We start from the raw sequence: 18,591 nt of genomic DNA, 5'->3' as shown, positions 1-18,591 counted from the left end.
CAACATACTTATTTTGTTATGACTAAAAGAAAACTAATCCTATGTAAGGTTACATAATGTATGGTTTCATAGACATACTACTCTTGAAACAGCAAGATTCATATAAATGAAGAAAAGAGGAATGGTTCATGAGAGGCTAAAGGACGGAAGACCAATATGCAGAGTTTTTGTGGTGATGAAGAAGTTCTGTATCCTGACTGTATTGATATCTTGGTTAAAATGTAATACTACAGCTTTGCAAGATGTTACCAAGGAATAAACTGGGAAAAAGTTACATAGGGTCTCTCTGTATGCTTCTTTCAACTGCTGGTGAATCTAAAATTACAAAAAAAAAATTCAATGGCAAACATCCTCACCTTTGTGTCCAGCCACAATTCCCAGAAGTCTCTTTTATTTAGCAAAGCGCACCATAGAAACCCACACTGAAAACACAATCTTCACCATGACAGACGTGGCATTTAGATAGAAAGAGTCTTACTATCTCACTGGTAATGAGGATAAATGAGTGATTAAGGAGCAGGCACTGTACGCTTGATCTGACCCTATCAAGAACTGGAGTCCACTGTCAATCTTAAGAAAAAGACCTCAAGTTATTATATGAAGGCAAGCAAGGTAAAGCCTTGGCAAATTCAATTTTGAATGATTTTCCAACTGAGACAAGGCCTTAAAGGTAGTGTGATTCAACTTATTCTCTAATCTTTATTGATGATTTTATTCCGTTGTTTAAGGGATTCTCTCTGTATTCCTAATTATATTTGATTGTCAAAGATCTAAAGAGCAATGGATAGATAAATCACGACCAAAAGCTGCAGGGAAATGGATTTATAACTGCTGAATCTTTTCATTCTTGAAACTCTTGGTTGCCATCAATGATTCACAAATGATATAAATTAGAACACAAAATAAATAGCCTCACAGAATGCATGCTGGCTTCTGTGGACAGCATGCTGGTGGAAAAAAAAAAAAGGCCTGTCCCAAATTAGTAAATGTGGCTTGCTAAAAATCCACAGAATTAAGTATATTTTACAACTTTAATACACATTCCAGGGCATAATGAAGTAGATTTGCAAATAAAACACACACACATACAGTTTAGAAGGCCTTATAAAAAAACCAAAAGATATATTACTAACATCACGATTCATCAAGTGGGAATAGATTATTTCTACTTACTTAGATGAACATAAAGCTATTCATTACTAAACATTAAAAAGAACATTTTCATTACTAATGTTAACAGTGGTGCAATCAGTTTCAATACATTCAACAACCGGAGACATTTGAATATCTATAAAGAAACCACTATAAATAACAGATTCCCCTCCAGTAAGAATCAATTAAATAGCAGCCTTATCCTCTAAAATAAAAAAGACAAATGAAGAGGATAGAATAAGGAAATAAGCATGGATTATATGAAATACAATAAAATATTATTCTAGTAATACTTTATGATAAACTGTGTGATAGGAAAATGTACTACACCTGTAAAGAGTTAGTCTTGGAAACCCACAAGGGCAGTTCTACCTTACTCTGTCGGGTCACTAGGAGTCAGAATGGTCTCTTTGGTAGAGAGGTTTAACAAGAGCTCTGGTGGCATAGCTCTAGGCACTGGGCTGCTAACCATCAGGTGGGCAGTTTGAAGCCACAAGCGCATCACAGGAGAAAGAGGAGACTTTCTGGGAAACTCACAGGGGCAGTTGTATCCTGTCTCCTAGGGTCCATATAGAGGGATTGTTAGTACGGCTTTAGTATTTATTGACATTCAGCTGGGTACAAAACAGGCTTTAAGGAGGCTAGCAGCTACCTCACTTGCTGGCATGAAGTCCATTCCAATTCATATAAGGTTGCTATGAGTAGGAATCAGTTAGAGGGCATTGAGTTTCTGAGCAGCTGTTATTGGAATAATAATGTATTGAATTCTTGTTTCATTTGTAATACTTCAGCTAAAACTTTTTAAAGTGAATTTTGATTAAATAGTACTATATGGGATGTGGATTTTATAAGCTTGAAAGAGGAAGAGGAATAGGTGAGAAAGGCTAGAACAAAGGAATGTGAGAATCACGGTAGTACAGTAGAATAGTGACAGCATGATTTCTGTGGGTAGTGGCTTGAATGGGGAGATAGAGTTGGGACTAAGTATTCAACAGTCCCAAACGGTCACCTTTAAGTTCTAGACAGACAAGTAGCAATAGCTAGTCAGCGAAAGGAGAGAACACCCTTTAAGAGCAACAAAAGATCATTTGATCTTTAGAAGAACAGTGAGGACTATTCAGAACCTCCTTGATAGTACTGAAGATATTCAGTTACATAATCATTTTTCAGGGAAAATTTTAATTGTCAGAAGACCTTATTCTACCTCTCTTACCCATGAAGAAGTAGTGTGGGGGCCACTTGGCACCTCCTCTGGCTACACAAGGAGGAAGAAGACAGTCCAAATTCACCCAAAGAGAATTCCTATGAGACAGGGGCCTGACATGCTTTCATCCTCCATTCGATTCTGATACTAGCAATCCCTCCAAAGGCACTCTACTTGTCTGCTGAGTTTGATCATCTGCGACAATGGCCACACAGAATTCCCCGCCCATATTCGAGATGACTGGGTTTATTAAAGAAGTTAACAGGTTATAGGTCAGGATCTAAAAATATTAAAGATGCAGGACAGTTTTTTTGTCCCCAATTTCTCTTCTTAGTTGACAAGGCACATCTCTTTCAGGTCTTTGGTTTCTCAATTTTGCAGCCCATTGGACTCTTCCCATGGGACAAGTGCTACAAAGTTCCTTCAGCACTGATAAATTTGCCAAAGGGCATCTTACTCTGCAAGCTAGCCTCCTGCTCAAAGCCTTTCTTCCTCCTACGGAGACTGGGAAGTCCAAAGCTCTGTCTAAAGATGGTAACCTCTAGAGCTGGTCCTTTTCCATGCAGGGATCTTGGTCATGCTTCACTCAGGGCTGTTCAACCTGCTGGTTGTGGCTTTTTCTGTCCCAGCTTTTGAAATGGCTTTCTTTATACTCAGCAGAATGAAAAAAGAGACCAATCACTAAGAGTCAGAGTCCTCTGTACCTCATTTGCATGCTCCCACCCAGTCATTTGGTGAGAGTTACAAAGAGCATAGATAGAAGTGCCCTACCAAGCACTTTTACTTCATCACATACATGGAGTGTCATTTTATTCTCATTTAAAGAAATGGAGGCGCCCAGAGCCCCCGAGTCAAAGCCAGTTCCTGTTCCATCTGAGCGGTCGCCCGTCGCCTCATTCTCTTCCAACATGACAGATGCCACTGTGTCCTTCGCCAAGGACTTCTTGGCAGGTGGAGTGGCCGCAGCCATCTCCAAGACGGCAGTAAGCGCACATCAAACGGGTCAAGCTACTGCTGTGGGTGCAGCACGCCAGCAAGCAAATCACCGCAGATAAGCAGTACAAAGGCATCATCGACTGCGTGGTTCATATCCCCAAGGAGCAGGGAGTCCTGTCTTTCTGGCGTGGTAACCTGGCCAATGTCATTCGATACTTCCCCACCCAGGCTCTCAGCTTTACCTTCAAAGATAAATACGAGCAGATCTTCCTGGGTGGTGTGGACAAGAGGACCCAGTTCTGGCGCTACTTTGCAGAGAACCTGGCATTGGGCTGTGCCGCGGGGGCCACATCTTTGTGCCTTGTGTACCCTCTTGATTTTGCCCGTACCCATCTAGCAGCTGATGTGGGCAAAGTTGGTGCTGAATAGGAGTTCAAAGGCCTCAGTGACTGCTTGGTTAAAATCACCAAGTCTGATGGGATGAGGGGCCTGTCCCAGGGCTTCCACGTGTCTGTGCAGGGGATGATCATCTACCGGGCTGCCGACTTCGGCATCTATGACACCGCAAAGGGAATGCTTCCGGATCCCAAGAACACCCACATCTTCGTCAGCTGGATGATTGCACAGTCCGTCACAGCCGTGGCTGGGTGACTTCCTACCCATTTGACACCGTTCTCAGCCGGATGATGATGCAGTTGGGGCGCAAAGGAACTGCCATCATGGACACCGACACCAGCACGCTGGACTGCCGGAGGAAGAAGGCTCGGATAAAGGGAGCAAAGCGTTCTTCAAGGGCGCCTGGTCCAAGGTGCTCGGAGGCATGGGTGGTGCCTTTGTGCTGGTCTTGTACGATGAGATCAAGAAGTACACGTAAGTTATTACCTAGTGGGTTTCCCCCGTGAATGGGCATGTTGTATTATATAACACATCTCAAGCATTCTTGGCAGACGGACGGTTGGCTGTCTAGACCAATGGCAACTACCTACTGGTTGAAAATGGGAAGCAATAATATGCATCTGACCAGTTTTCTCTTAAAGCCATTTTCACGATGATCATGATGATGATGGGACTCAATATTTTTTATTTCAGTCACTCCTAATAAATAAATAAATTTGAAGAAATAAAAATATATCTGAAACACACATAAAAAAAGAAAGAAAGAAATGTAGGCTCAGAAGTAGGTATTGTACTAGGACTGCCTGAAGGTAAAGCTCATTATGCTGCCCTAACAGGTAACATTTTTCATTATCTCAAGCACTACTGTATCCTTAACAGCTAATGATGGAGAAATGGGATATGAAAAGTAAACTCAGAGTAGTTCTTAAAAGTTAATAAGTGATACAGAATACTATGTTTCAGAAGAATACTGAGGATGGGTGTTATAGAAATTGTTAGACTAAATTAGTTTTTATTAAGATGGAAAAGTTAATTGCAGAAATGTATTTAAATGCTGTTAGGGAAAAATAATATCAAAGAAATACTCTAAAATTTATAACAATAGTCACCTTTAGGGAGCAAAAAATATTAATTACTTTTCTCTTTTTAAAACTTGTATTAAATTTTGGCTGTTTGTTGTATGCCTGTGCTGTAAATGTACTCTGTCATGAAGTTCTAGCACTTTTTCAACTACGAGGCACAGTATATGAAAGCACTGTCCTCTAGAACACATCGTTCCTGACAGTAAAGAGCGTTCCTCGGTGCTGACCCACAAGAATCTAAGTTTATTCTTGTACGAAGATCCTGAGTAAAATAAAATACCTCAGCTCTCTTAGAAGTCAACTTTCTTCATCTTAACCCTACACTGTAGAGTCGTTGAGGAACATACATGAAAAGGTCTTTATGGCCATGAGCGTGTACAAACTCAACATGGTAGTTGCTTGTATTATATTATTCTGTTCATCATCATCAACTGTTATAATTTATCATAAAGACAAATCTGTATAGTTCTTCAAGAAGCCCATGTCAACATCCCCAACCCATCTCTTTCTAAGGTCCTCTAATCAATAATCTAACAAGCAAATATACTTCAGAGTTCTCCTCTAAGTATAAATTTCCCTTTTAGCCTAACAAAAATAAGAATAAGAAAATATTAAATCTGATTTTCTTTAGCTTGTACAACAGCCTGCATGATCAGGTGGTTCAAGGGTTTCTTTAAGAGCGTACTCATAAAGTGGAAGGTCTTGCTTCATTCTTTAAAACAGTATCTTGGAATTAAAGTCAAACTATAAATTATTTTAATCTTGGGATGCACTATAACTTCTAAACATATTCTTCAAAATGATTCAAAAATAGCTTACCTCGGCTTGACAGAGTGCATGAAGACCTTGTAACACCAAAGCTGCAGGAGTAGCTTGATCAGATTTAGTGCAATCATTTAACACCTGAGATATAGCTGCCAACATATCAGCACCATGTTGGTATGGCCTATAAAAAACAACAGTTTACAAAGAGAATTAAAACCAAAGAGCTATCACTACACCTAGGTCATTTGTTTGAAGATAAAACACCACTGTCTTTCTTTACCCTTATGTCCAATAAATGTTGACCCTCGGATCTTAACATGATATTAATATCTGCAAAAATCATATCATGGACATTTTACCTATATTTACTAACTTTCTATATAGAAATACAATTTCTAAAAGACACTCTAACTCTTCAAGTTGCAAATCCTGTGGTCTGAATAGAGAAAAACCTCAAGTCAATAATAATGGCTCAAACAAATGACGTCCCTCATTGAGGTTATCATTAACCATTGAGTTATCCCTGTCCACTGTTTTCTTAGCAGCCAGGTGCAGACTTTAAGAGCAGGGGCTGGGGAGGAGAGGATGGTTTGTGGTCTTAGTAACACTACCAGCTACCATCTTCTATGTGGTTATACCTACCACCACAATAATGACAGTGAAGACAATATGCAACAACAACAAAACCTGGGGAAAGTCAAATATTCTCCACTAAGAAAGAGCAACTGAGAAGTGGTAAGACTACACGCTGTCAAAGTTGGAAAGCTTGTAAGGTCTGGGAAAACAAGGCTGCCCTATTGAGTTCCTATCCTTATGGGTTTCACTTCTAACTCCTGCCAACACTGTGCAGGATCCACCCCTCATTTTCCTTCTTCCTCTCATCTCTATTTCCTATAAGAGAGGGCTTCAGAAAATTCATAGAAAGATGGAATTTAAAAGTGAGGGAATTTTTCCACAAATTTTTTGAAGCGTGCGCGCACACGCGCGCGCACACACACACACACACACACACACACACACACACACTTTCCTCGGGATACTTTTACCTTCATAAATAAATTCTGAAGTCTCTCCCCAAATACCTTGTCTCCTTTCAACATAGATTTCATCTAATTAACAAAGTATCAATTAACAAAACTGCCTAACTAGATCCTATTGCTTCACTCCCATGTACACAGAAATAATTTTTCATAACCTGGAAAAATCCTACAGATATTGAGGTGATAATTAAAGGAACATTGAATAAGTGATTAATAAACAGGACTCCAGTCTGTTCTGATATCTAACCTCTCCTGAGACTCATTTTTCATATGCAAATTAAGAATGCCAACAAAGAACACTTCCATCTCTCAGTTTTTTCCCCTGGTGACACCACAGGAGGATCCAGACTCTCAGATTTGGGGCCAAATGGTGTAACTTTTCACCTGAGGGGACCTGGGTGTTGCTAAAGGCTAAAGCTTAGGAAAGGGATAGACTTAGACTCCTGCTAAGCTCCGGCTCCTATGGACTCCAATCTAAGTTTTCACTACAAACAGGAATATTGTAGTCATTTGGACCAATCTATTTCATAATTTCTGGAAGAATCATTCACACGGTCATTATTGATACAAGTAGGAATACTCTAGGCATTGCACCATGCAATAGCCTCATTTGGTAAGGTAGAGGGTTGATAAGTATTATTTGACTATCGTCCCCTCCTGCTCACTTATTCATCTATTTCACATAGGTAAGTTAAAAAGCATTGCCCCTAGTAGAGTCCTGGCTCACACCTGCAGAGCTTTATTCCAAACAAAAGTGTGTCAGCAGACCCCTGCAAGCAGTGGAGGGTACAGACAAGTCCTCGAAGAGATGCTTGTCCTGGTCTCACAGCAGGGCACCTTCAAAACAAAAGGTACAAGCAAACCACGGTGTCCCAAGGCACCTGCTGAGCCAGGTAAATTTTAGGTAGAGAGGTCCATGTAGAGAAGGTTATGGTGACCTTCTTTTTTACGCTATTCTGGATAATTTCTCAAACAACACAGAATGATAACAGGGGCTTCTTATAAAGATGTTTCCTTTTGAAAGCATTGAAAACAACACTGCCGAGAAGAAAGCCAGGCAAGTGACACTGAGAAGGTTTTTTGGTTCTTTCCCCATCATGACAGTGCATCTGCTCCTTCTTTGAAGGTAGCAAGGGCTAGCTCATGTGAAATTTGTTAGAAAATGTACCCCATTGCCACTTCAAACTGGGGATTTGGGGTTTTTTTGTTTTGTTTTGTTTTTGGTTGTTGCTGTTTCCAAAATTCAAATAACAGTTAAAAAGAACAATTTGAGTCCCTGAGGATGCTAAAATGGCCACTTTGCCAGGTGTAAACTGAAGGGTGTCGGAGTCTCCAGTGAAAGGCTAGAGAGACGAAAGCCCTGCTCCACGAGTCCATAGACTCAACAGAAGATGTGCTAAGAAACACACCTTTGGTTTCATCCAGATCTGTCTGGCTTTGAAGCAATACTTTTTGACTTATCCTCATGTCAGACCAATAGTTATCTTTGTAATAACTTCATGTATTCCTAAAAGCTTAGAGTACGAATAAAAATTCAAAATTATTTCCCTTATTGTTATAAGTCCTACTATTTCCAGTTAAAGAGTCATGAAATGACTTTGCCTGTTAAAACTCTTCTTAAGAACCAGGCATAACAAATGAAAAAAATATATATGATAAGTTGATGAACACAGTCTGCTTCTTAAGTCTCAAGGACTTAAATGCTTAAATGCTGCCGTACTGAATCCTGACACAGAAAAGGAGATCAACATTCTATAGGCCAAGACACAGAACTCCACATAAACTGGAAAGACATACCTGTGTCTTAAAATTAACATCCACGGGTGCAGACTTTAACAATCAGACAACCTGAGTAGAAAGAGTTTCCTCTCACTCACACGTCTTATGCCAGTCGATAGCCAGCTCTCAATTGTCAACCAAGAGACAGCAACCATTCCTTAAGACTCTCTCTACTAGCTTCGTACTGGCAACAACAACAGAAAAGAAAGCCAGATCATACATCACATTATACATTCCCAAGACTTAAGTGCACCTTACCTTTGCTTACATATATCTCTGATGGATGCTGCTTTCGCGATCAGCTTCTCCCACTGAATCTCCTTCCCCACTGACAGAGAAGGCACATCAGACAGGGCCATGAACCTCTGCAGTTCAGGATAGACACGATCCTAGGATGGAAATTTCACATAAAAAGGTAACTCTCTCCACTTGAGATGAATAATCATTTTCTACTTTTACATAGCATTTTCACCTCCAGTCTTGCACTCACATTGCAAATTAAAATGTATTTCTCCTAAGCAACAGAGAAGAATGCAGTTAAGATGGCCAGGAATTCCATGTCGAGTTCATTTTATATACCAAGAAGAAAGGGGGTAAATTCTCACTCTCGTTACAGCAGCTCTAACCATTTATAGCCAGGCTCCTGTCACTTCCTCATGCAAATGGTCAGAGTAGTTTCAGAAACAGGAACTCACATCGCTATGTTCCTACACTCCACAACTCAGTCAGTGGCAACTGCCTGCATCCCAGACAATGAACCCCGGAATACAATCAGTGATGCTGCTAACTAACAGTGCTAAACCAAAGTGTTCTCACATAAAACGGCAAAACTAGTTTTCCTTAGTGCTACATAGTCACATATTTGAGGCTCACACAAATGCTACTTCCCATTACCTGCTTTTCCCACAAGGATGTCAACAAGCGCAAAGTGACAGCTCTCAGTTGTTGCGTGGTCCCAAGCAGTTGTATTACTCGTAGAATTTGGCCTACGCACACCTAGAAAATAAGCAAAGTGCTCGTGTCATGTAGGTGTAGGCAGGTAACTCTGCAGTGAGCACGAGCATTTTAAAACCCATTACTAGAAGCCTGGACTGACATGGAAGTTTACTGCTTCTGATCTCTGGGAGAAACTAGCTAGCTAGGAATCCTGGGGGTAAGAGTTTAATCTGAGACAAAAGCCAAAGTGAAAACATAGAGAGTAAGTTATAGAAAAGAATTAATTTTTAAATGTATAATGTAACACATCCTTTTGCCTTTACACATTATCACCTCATAAATGTGGCTCAACGAAGAAAGCAATGGTCACTATAAATTAAGGCCTCCAAATTCCATATAACATCAAGCAGAATTCAAAGTATTTGTTCACATCACACTTTATTTTTCCTCAACTAAAATGGCTGGTGCACTAACTTTAGAAGCCCTGGTGATGTAGTAGTTATGCAGTGCGGTCTGCATGGTTGGCAGTTCAAAACCACCAGCAGCTCCACAGGAGAAAGACTGAGCTGTCTAATCCCATAAACAGTTACAGTCTTGGGGGTGGGGAGGGGGTGGTAGTGGGCGATGTCACTATGAGTCAGCATTGATTTCATGGCATTAAGTTTATACTAACCTTGTGAACACCAAGAGTAGGTAACGTATACAAGATATCATTGTATAATACAGGATCCAGAGGTCTTCCTAATTTAAACATCAAAACTGGAATCAGATTTGGAACCTAAAATGAATTTAAAGAACACTACTAATTATGCATTGGTCTAAGAGAAATCAATCTATAAAGCAAACTGAAATTCTTTTTATTCCAAGGTACAGTATAAATATGTATAAATTAGAAGACTTAAGAGAATGTCAAAGCTAATAAAAAAACACTATAGTAGTTTTATAGTACTAGTCATATTCTCTTATATAATCAGTTTCCAAAAACCAATATGTTGTTTTTCATAAGCAACTCGGAAATAAACTCAGGAAAACATGGACTTAGTTAAGGTGTATCTTGCCTCTCCCTAAAATGATAACAGTTCCAACGAGCTGCCAACACTGAAGATATATACACCATAAAATGAACACTACAACATGTAATATTCAATAAGCAATTCAAATAGTCAATGACTAAAACCAGTTTCTTATAAGGGAGGATCAGCAAATATTGCCTTCCATATCCCCAATTCAACCTTTGTGCTTAGCAAAATAAAATGAGAAGGGCAATTAATTCATGAATCAAAAGACCTACTACTGTTATGATGGCAATATTATCCAGATTGATTTATAGATTCAACATAATCACTTTCAAAATCCCAGGTGACTTCTTTGCAAAAGTCAACATCTAATACTAAAATTCATATGAAATGATAAGGAACCCTGAATCCAAACAGTATTGAAAATGAACAAGTTGAAGGACAAACACTTTCCAATTTTAAGTAATTACTGCACAACTACAGCAATCATGAGAGTGAGATACAGGCAAAAGGATAGATTTCTAGACAAACAGTGAAACAGAACTGCGTGTCCATAAGAAACCCTACAGTTACTGTCAGGTGATTCTCAGTGAAACAGAATTGAGTGTCCAGAAGAAACCATTATATTTACGGTCAACTGATTTTCACCAAGGCATTCAAGACCATTCAGTGGGAAAAGACTAGGCTTTTGTACAGTTATTACTGGTATAACTATATAACCACATGAAAAGAATAAAGTTGGGTTCCCTTACTCACCCCGTATATAAAAATGCATCTTAGGCCTAAATGGATAACTAAAATGATGAAGCACGTACAAGACAATATAATGGTAAAATGTCCAAGCCTTATTTTGTTTAACAGTTCTTAGATTTTGAAACAGCCCAAGTTAAAAAAAAGTACAAACAATGGACACCACCGAGAACTGTAACAACTCAATAATAAAAAGGCAGCCCGAACAAAAGGGTCTGAATAAGTGTTTTACCACAGATGATGTACAAATGGGCAAGAAATCATGAAAAAGTGCTCAACATCATTAGCCATGAAATAAATGCAAATTAAAACCACACTGTGATATCTCTTAACGATAGCTAGGATGGCTACAGTAAAAAAAAAAAAAAAAAAAAGACCATTGCAAGTGTTGGCAAGGATGCTGAAAAAGCAAAACCCTCACACAATGTTGTTGGGGATGTGACACGATGCAGCCATTTACTCAAATCGCTACAAACAGCGTCACCATTTGACCCAGCAATTCTACTCCTAGGTATATGTGCAAAAGAAATGAAAACATCCACACAAAAACTTGCTACATGCACTTTCTTCTCAGTAGCCAAAAAGTAGAAACAACTCTCATGTTCAGCAACACACAGTGGGGCATTGTTTGGCCAAAGAAAGGAATGATGTACTGACATGTCATCCCTGAAACAAGAGATCGCCCTGAAATCATCACGCCAAATGAAAGGGACCAGTCACAAAGGACCATGTAAGAGTGCACTTATATAAAATCCAAATTAGGCAAGCCTGTAGAGACAGAAAATAAACTCGTGGTTTCCTGGGGTTGGGGCCCATGTCTCGGTCCTCCTAGAACCTGGGACACTGGAGGAATATGGGAAATGACTGACAGCTCATGGGCGCAGGCTTGGCTTCTGAGGTAGTGAAAACGGTCCCGAACTGACTGTAGTGATGATTGCACAGCTTTGTTAAGTCACTGAATTGAACACTTGAAGTGACCTCTGAATCATATTCCGAAGGTTGCTTAAAAATTCAATTCAAAATAATTTAGAGAAAAAGCTATGAGAAAGGCACTGGATTTGATAGCACCAGATCTGGTGCCATACAATTTTATTTTCCATGTACCCGATCACAGATGGGCTGTCTATTACTTGTTATATTTCCTCTGTGTTAATCATAGAATGTCTGCTCTTTCTAAACTTAGAAGTCATCTACTTTAATTCAATTGCAAGAAGGAAAAAAAACCTTAAAACCTCCTACCAAAGAGTGACAGTTAAACATGAGTTTGTTGATGAGTCTGGCCATGATATACCATGGCAGAATATGGAGCCATGCATGCAATTACTACAGCCTCCCAACAAGCAGCCAGAATGTATGATGTTTTAAGCAATGCCGGGGTTCTATTAGAACAGAAGTTCCATCACCTTGAGCAAATGAAGACACATTTTTGAATTGGTTTCTTAGTTCCCATTTTAATTAAAAACAAAAGCTTATCTTAGATTGCCTTGCAGAGGTCACAATGAATTTCTCTTTCTAGAAAAGATTTCCATAAGGCACTTTGACAGATACGCAGTTCCAGGAGGGCCAGTCAATAAATTTTGTGGCATTTTACAAAACGCTGTATGTGCCAAGTGACTTTCAAATGAATGTTTTAATTATATTGTCTGGAGACCAAAAAAGGACTCTATGCCTGAGAGTACAGTTCTAGGCCGTGTCTCATAGAAGTACATACGTGTCCTAATTTTTCTCGGACCAGTACCAAGAAAAGTAGAAAGTTTTTATAGTAAATCAACTTAGACTGAATGTGGTTCTTGAGACCATTATAGCCCAAATTGAATCCCCAGCTGAACAGAGGAACAGGGGTGGTGGGGAAGAGCAGCAAAGACAGTTGCTTAAGAACACACCTGCCCACACTGCATGTTCTCCAGAAAGTGACCAGGCTGAAAGAGAACGTCTGCTCAGATTTTAACTGAAATTTAAAGTACGTTAGTCAGGACCCTACAATTCACTGTCACAAGACCCTCTGGTTTCATAGAATTTACAGAAAATTGGTGTTTCCCCTTCTCTCCACCAGGGTCCCTCATAAATAACTTGAGAATTGAAGCATTGGTTTTTAAGAGTCAGCAGAACCCTTATTGAATTCATCTCTTTTACAGATGAAGGGTCACAAGTGGATCACAAAATTAGTTGGTAAGAGGGCTGGGAGTCCACTCTCAGCTCACCTCTGCCTCCTGCCTCAACAGGGAGAAGATTCCAGCCCTGCGGGCGCTCTTGGGGAACAATGGGCTGTGAACCAGAAGGAAGAACAAAGAGGCCGCTGACTCAGGTAAAGATGGACCCCCTTGTCATCCTGCATAGGATTGCTAGGAGCTGGATTTGACGAGAGGTTGTTTTATAAAAGGTATAAAGAACTATCATGTAAGTTTTCTCCCCATAATTGGAAAAAAAAAGGAAGGGGCAAGGAAAATAAAAAGACAAGGGCCACTCACACTAGCATCTGTCTGGAGTGAAGCATACAAAGCACAGAATATTAAAATTCAGTTCTGTCTTCCAGGAGAAACATGCATGTTCACAGCACTGTGAGGAGGCACAAAAAATAGCGCAGTCTTTCACCAGGCTCTGTAATGAAAACACGATAGCACGAGTGGTGCTGTCTACATATAAATTATGGGAATATTAAAGGGGGCTTTGCCATTATTCATCTTAATTATATGAGAAGAGATCATATAATTAATATTTATAACTATTCTTCATTTTTTAAAAAGAGTATGAAATGCCTAAAAATAAATTATTGTGAGTAGAAAATAATCAAAGATCCCAGGGAAAAGGAACAAATCAAGACACGACCACCTAATATAAATGAAAGGCAGAGCAATTTTGAGCAATGTTAGTTGCTGAATGTTTGAAAATTACATTTTCTAAAACTAAACCAGAACCACAAAATGTGCCTTCTTGGTTCTTGCTTTATTCATATCCTTAGGCTAAATAAATGTCTAACCATCTTTACATAAGACTTTGTTCTGTGTGTGTTGGTGTGAGGGGTAGGCTTGGGGGGGAGTGGCTGGGGGAGGAGGAACTAAAGTCTACATGCACAAGTGTGTGCCATTAAAAAAAACCAGGGGGAAGAAAACTGTGTGCATTGAGTTAAAAACGAAAGGATAAGGCAATGGGACAAAGAAACACATAGACTCTGGAACATCATTACAAGAAAAATAAACTATATATTCCACAAAAAGCGGCATACTGTACTATTATGCTTTGGAGCATTAGTTAATTCCACCTGCCTCAATAAGTTCACATTTCAACTTGTGGTATTTGCTTACTTTTTAAGTCATCTGTGGGAGAGTAGTCCAATTTAGAAGTGCTAGAAAGTTAACCATTTCCTCCAGTCCTGCGGAATATGCAGGCATGCAGCAACATCAAAACAAAGGTAAACACAGTATAATTTTATTTGCTTGAGGTTCAAATTATAAGTACATGATAACATTATCATCAAATACATTTTCTAGGGTATGCACATTCGCCTTGGAGAATCAAATAGAGTCAAGGAAGAAAAGGATCTAGAATAACTGCTGACCATACAGTTTTCTTTCTATGACAACGTGTCACTCGAGCTTTACTCCAGTTCAGAGCGGCTAATATTAGGGAATACTTCCTAAAAATACTCTGCTAAGCTCCCTTTAGGAAGCTGTGATTATCCACATGTTTTAAATGATGGCACTAAACCTCAGAGAGGCCAAATATGTGCCTGAGGTAACAGACTTAGTACCTGATGTAAAGACTGGACTCGAGCAATCTAACTCTACAGTAGCCCCCCCCCAAAGATAGAGATGACATGGTATTCACCTGTGTGGTCCCCTGCACAACGTAAATGGCTTTAGAACCAATAAATGATTTCTAAGTTACTTAGCTATTCAAAATCGTCAAAATAGATCTGGAATATTTTTTTTTCAATCCTGCAGCTATTTAACTCAGTTAAGTATGAAAAGATTACCCCTGGGGGCAGGGGGGCAGGGGGGATGGGAACTATTGAAATACAGTAAGTACTCTGACCAAATTAACGTAAAGCCACAAATGTTTACCACTTGGATAAGAGGCAGAAGAAGGGTGAGCATGGTGGTGGGGCAGGAGGAAGGTAAAAGGAAACAGAGGAAAGATTTAGGAAGCAAAGCTATGGATAGAAATATAAACATAGGTGTGTTATTTTTAATAGATTTGTATTATTATTATTAAACTGTCAAGAATTTAATTGCATTCAACTTAGCATTGTGGAATTTTTCTTTTTAAGATCATTTTCTTGGGGGCTCTTACATCTCTTACAACAATTCATACATCAATTGTATCAAGCATATTTGTACATATGTTGCCATTATTATTTTCTAAACATTCACTTCATATTTAAGCCTTTGGTATCAGCTCCTCTTTTTTCCCCCTCCCTTCTCCTCTCCCACCCTTGTGACCCCTTGATAAATTATAAATTATTATTATTTTCATATCTTACACTGACCTCTGTCTCCCTTCCCTCTTGTTTTCTGTTGTTCCTCCAAGAGGGTGTGTGTGTGTGTGTGTGTGTGTGTGTGTGTGTGTGTGTGTGTAAACCACTCAATTTGGATAAACTATGTAGTAGGGTTATATGGTTTTATTTAAAGCATAAACATTTATCCAATGGCTTCAATCATATGACATAATAACCAATGAAATGTTGGTAAGTATTTTGAAACAACAGAAGAAAAATTCAGGCCTTGGGTGCAATATAGAAACATGAAAAGTACATGCAAATGAAGGTGAAAAGAATATGCAAGGTCACACTAATAAAAAGAATTGGGAGATGTTCAACTGTTTCATTAAGTACCATAAAACCAAGAACTAATGCCTGACATGTACATGTCCCAAACATAGTCCCGTTCCTGCTCCTGTGGCCCCACCTGCTATCCTGAAAGTGGTCTACTGATCTGCCACCAACCATGCTTTTGTGAGAGTTTCTTTGCACCCCACTCCCCAATACCCTATTATCTTGTTTCCCAATTGTTGTCGGTCACCATTTCAACCTCGTGTTAGTGGCCTCCCTCATCCAGATGATATATATGTCTGTCTTTGCGTCGTCTCTGTCTCTCTTAAAAGTTAATAAAGGTTCTCTTTAAATTGAAAAAAGAAAAAAAGGACTAATGGTTGAAAGAAGATGCAGCTGCACTAAAGGTATTTGTGAAAAAAGGGTTCTAGGAATTGACCAAATACCCACGGAAATGGCTCAACAAACGAATGCAAAGTTGGAAGTGCAATCTGGCCGGTGGACTGGAAACGATCCATATTTGTGCCCCTTACAAAGCCAGGGGACCCAAAAGAATTAGAATTATTGAACAATATCATTAATATCACACACAGGTAACATTTTGCTGAAGATCATTTAAAAATGGTTGCCAGAGTACATAGGCAGGGAACTACTGGAAATTCAAGGCAGTTTCAGAAGGGGATATGGAATGAGGGATATCATTGCTGAGGTTAGATGGATATTGGTTGGAAGCAAAAAATATCAGAAAGAGGTTTACTTGTATCTTATTGGCTCTGCAAAGGCATTTGACTGTATGGACCATGGGTCCTCAAACTTTTTAAACAGAGGGCCAGCTCACTGTCCCTCAGACCATTGGAGAGCCGGACTATAGTTTAAGAAAAAAAAAACTATGAACAAATTCCTATGCACAGTGCACACATCTTATTTTGAAGTAAAAAAACCCAAAACGAGTAAAAACACCCGGTGGGTCGGATAAATGTCCTCGGCGGGCCGCATGTGGCCCACGGGCCGTAGTTTGAGGGCTCCTGGTACAGACTATAACAAATTCTGAATAGCATTGTGAAGTTCCAGAATAGTTGGTAGTACAGAATGGGCTATTGCGTGTTTTAAAATCAGGAGCGGTATGTGTCGGGGTCACATCCTTTCAGCATAGTTATTCAGTCTGTGTGTCAATCAGACAGTCTGAGAAGTTGGACCATCGAAAGAATGCGGTACCAGAACCAGAGGAAGATTCATAAGCAACTTGCAACCTGAGGGGACACAACCTTGAAAGTGAGGAGGACTAGAAGCACTCACTGAGAAAGATCCAAGATTACAGTTCCCAATGAGACTACATACACCTCAACATGGAGACAATAAAAATCCTCACAACTGGACCGATAGACAACATCACAACAGAATGAGAAAAGATCGAAATTGTGAAGGAATTCATTTTATTGGACCCATAATCAGCACCCGTGGCTAAGCAACAGTCAAACCATCAAGTCACAAATTACACTGAAATGATCTGCCATGAGAGACCTCTCTAAAGTCTTAGAACGATGTCACTTTGAGGACTAAGGTACATCTGACCCAAGCCATGGCATTTTCTTTTCTTTTTAACGATTTTATAGTTTATTAATTCTCCGGTGAAAAATCCACATAACCCTTGCAGATCAAGACACCGTAGACTCTTTATTCTTTCTTTTTGCTGCACGGACGGAGGCCTTCGCTGTAGACTCTTTATTCTTTCTTTTTGCTGCACAGACGGAGGCCTTCGCAGTCCCGACTGTCTTCGTTCCATTCCTGCGCTCCTTGTGCCGTTTTCTTGAGGGCTCTGCTTCTCACACAGGCCAGGTCTCATAATTCTGTGTTTAGACTTGTTTTCCTTTGCATCCTCCAAAGAATCACCAATAATGCCAGAGCCAGGAGTCTTGCCAACACCACACAGGTTCTAAATCCAGAAATGAAGATGACACCTGGGCTTGAAAGGGGGAACCGATTACAAGGATTTACATATGACCTCCTCCCTGGGGAACGGACAACAGAAAAGTGGGTGAAGGGTGACATCGGACAGGGCAAGATATGACAAAATAATAGTTTATAAATTATATAATTTACAAATTATGAAGGGGGGGAGGAGGGGGAGGAGGGGAAAAATGAGGGGCTGATGCCAGGGGCTTAAGTGGAGAGCAAATGTTTTGAGAATGATGAGGGCAATGCATGTACAAATGTGCTTTACACAATTGATGTATGTATGGACTGTGATAAGAGTTGTATGTGCCCCTAATAAAATGATTTAAAAAAAGAAAAGAAAATGACATCTGGCATGGTCTTGTGCATTTTAATTAGTTTTTACACAAATTTCTGTCTTAGGCACTGTTGCTTTCCCAGGGTGAAGGATATCAATGCCCATCTGTTTTTGCTGAAGCAGTCAGTTGATCCTGAACTTCCTGGTCTGCATAGTTAGTGTGTCCTTCATGATGGCGGAGGATGCTCAAACAGCAAGAGATAGAAAGCCCAAGCCATGGTATTTTCAATCACTTCCTAAGCAGGTAAGAGCTGGACAGTGAATACGGAAGACCAAAGAAGAACTGATGCCTTTGAATTATGTTACAGATCATGCATATTGAATATACCAGGAACTTCCAGAAGTATGAACACATCTCTGTTGAGAGAAGTATGAGGAAGCTTCAAAAGTTGGTGGAGAAATTCTATTGTCTTTTCATTTCATTTTCCATGGATTTTTGAAGCCCCTTAGTACTGTCACTATTCTCCTGAGAAGCGA

General features: G+C 39.7%; 1 protein-coding gene and 1 pseudogene across 3 annotated transcripts in view; one reads left to right on the top strand and one right to left on the bottom strand.

The window, feature by feature from the left end:
- FOCAD (focadhesin) overlaps positions 1-18,591 on the bottom strand; it is a 262,779-nt gene that overhangs the window by 152,045 nt on the left and 92,143 nt on the right. For all 3 annotated transcript variants that reach the window (XM_004706558.2, XM_045289109.1, XM_045289110.1), the window contains 4 exons: positions 9,964-10,068; positions 9,249-9,350; positions 8,613-8,743; positions 5,590-5,716 (listed from right to left, as the gene is read on the bottom strand). In XM_004706558.2, the coding sequence (XP_004706615.1) occupies positions 5,590-5,716; positions 8,613-8,743; positions 9,249-9,350; positions 9,964-10,068 (465 nt within the window). The remainder of the gene's footprint in view (positions 1-5,589; positions 5,717-8,612; positions 8,744-9,248; positions 9,351-9,963; positions 10,069-18,591) is intronic.
- On the top strand, positions 3,265-4,166 carry LOC101645316 (annotated as a pseudogene).

The sequence above is a fragment of the Echinops telfairi genome, unplaced genomic scaffold (genome assembly GCF_000313985.2).
Source record: "Echinops telfairi isolate 266 unplaced genomic scaffold, ASM31398v2 ScPeMD7_25;HRSCAF=90, whole genome shotgun sequence".
Classification (NCBI taxonomy): domain Eukaryota; kingdom Metazoa; phylum Chordata; class Mammalia; order Afrosoricida; family Tenrecidae; genus Echinops; species Echinops telfairi.
This window is presented reverse-complemented; position numbering and strand designations above follow the sequence as displayed.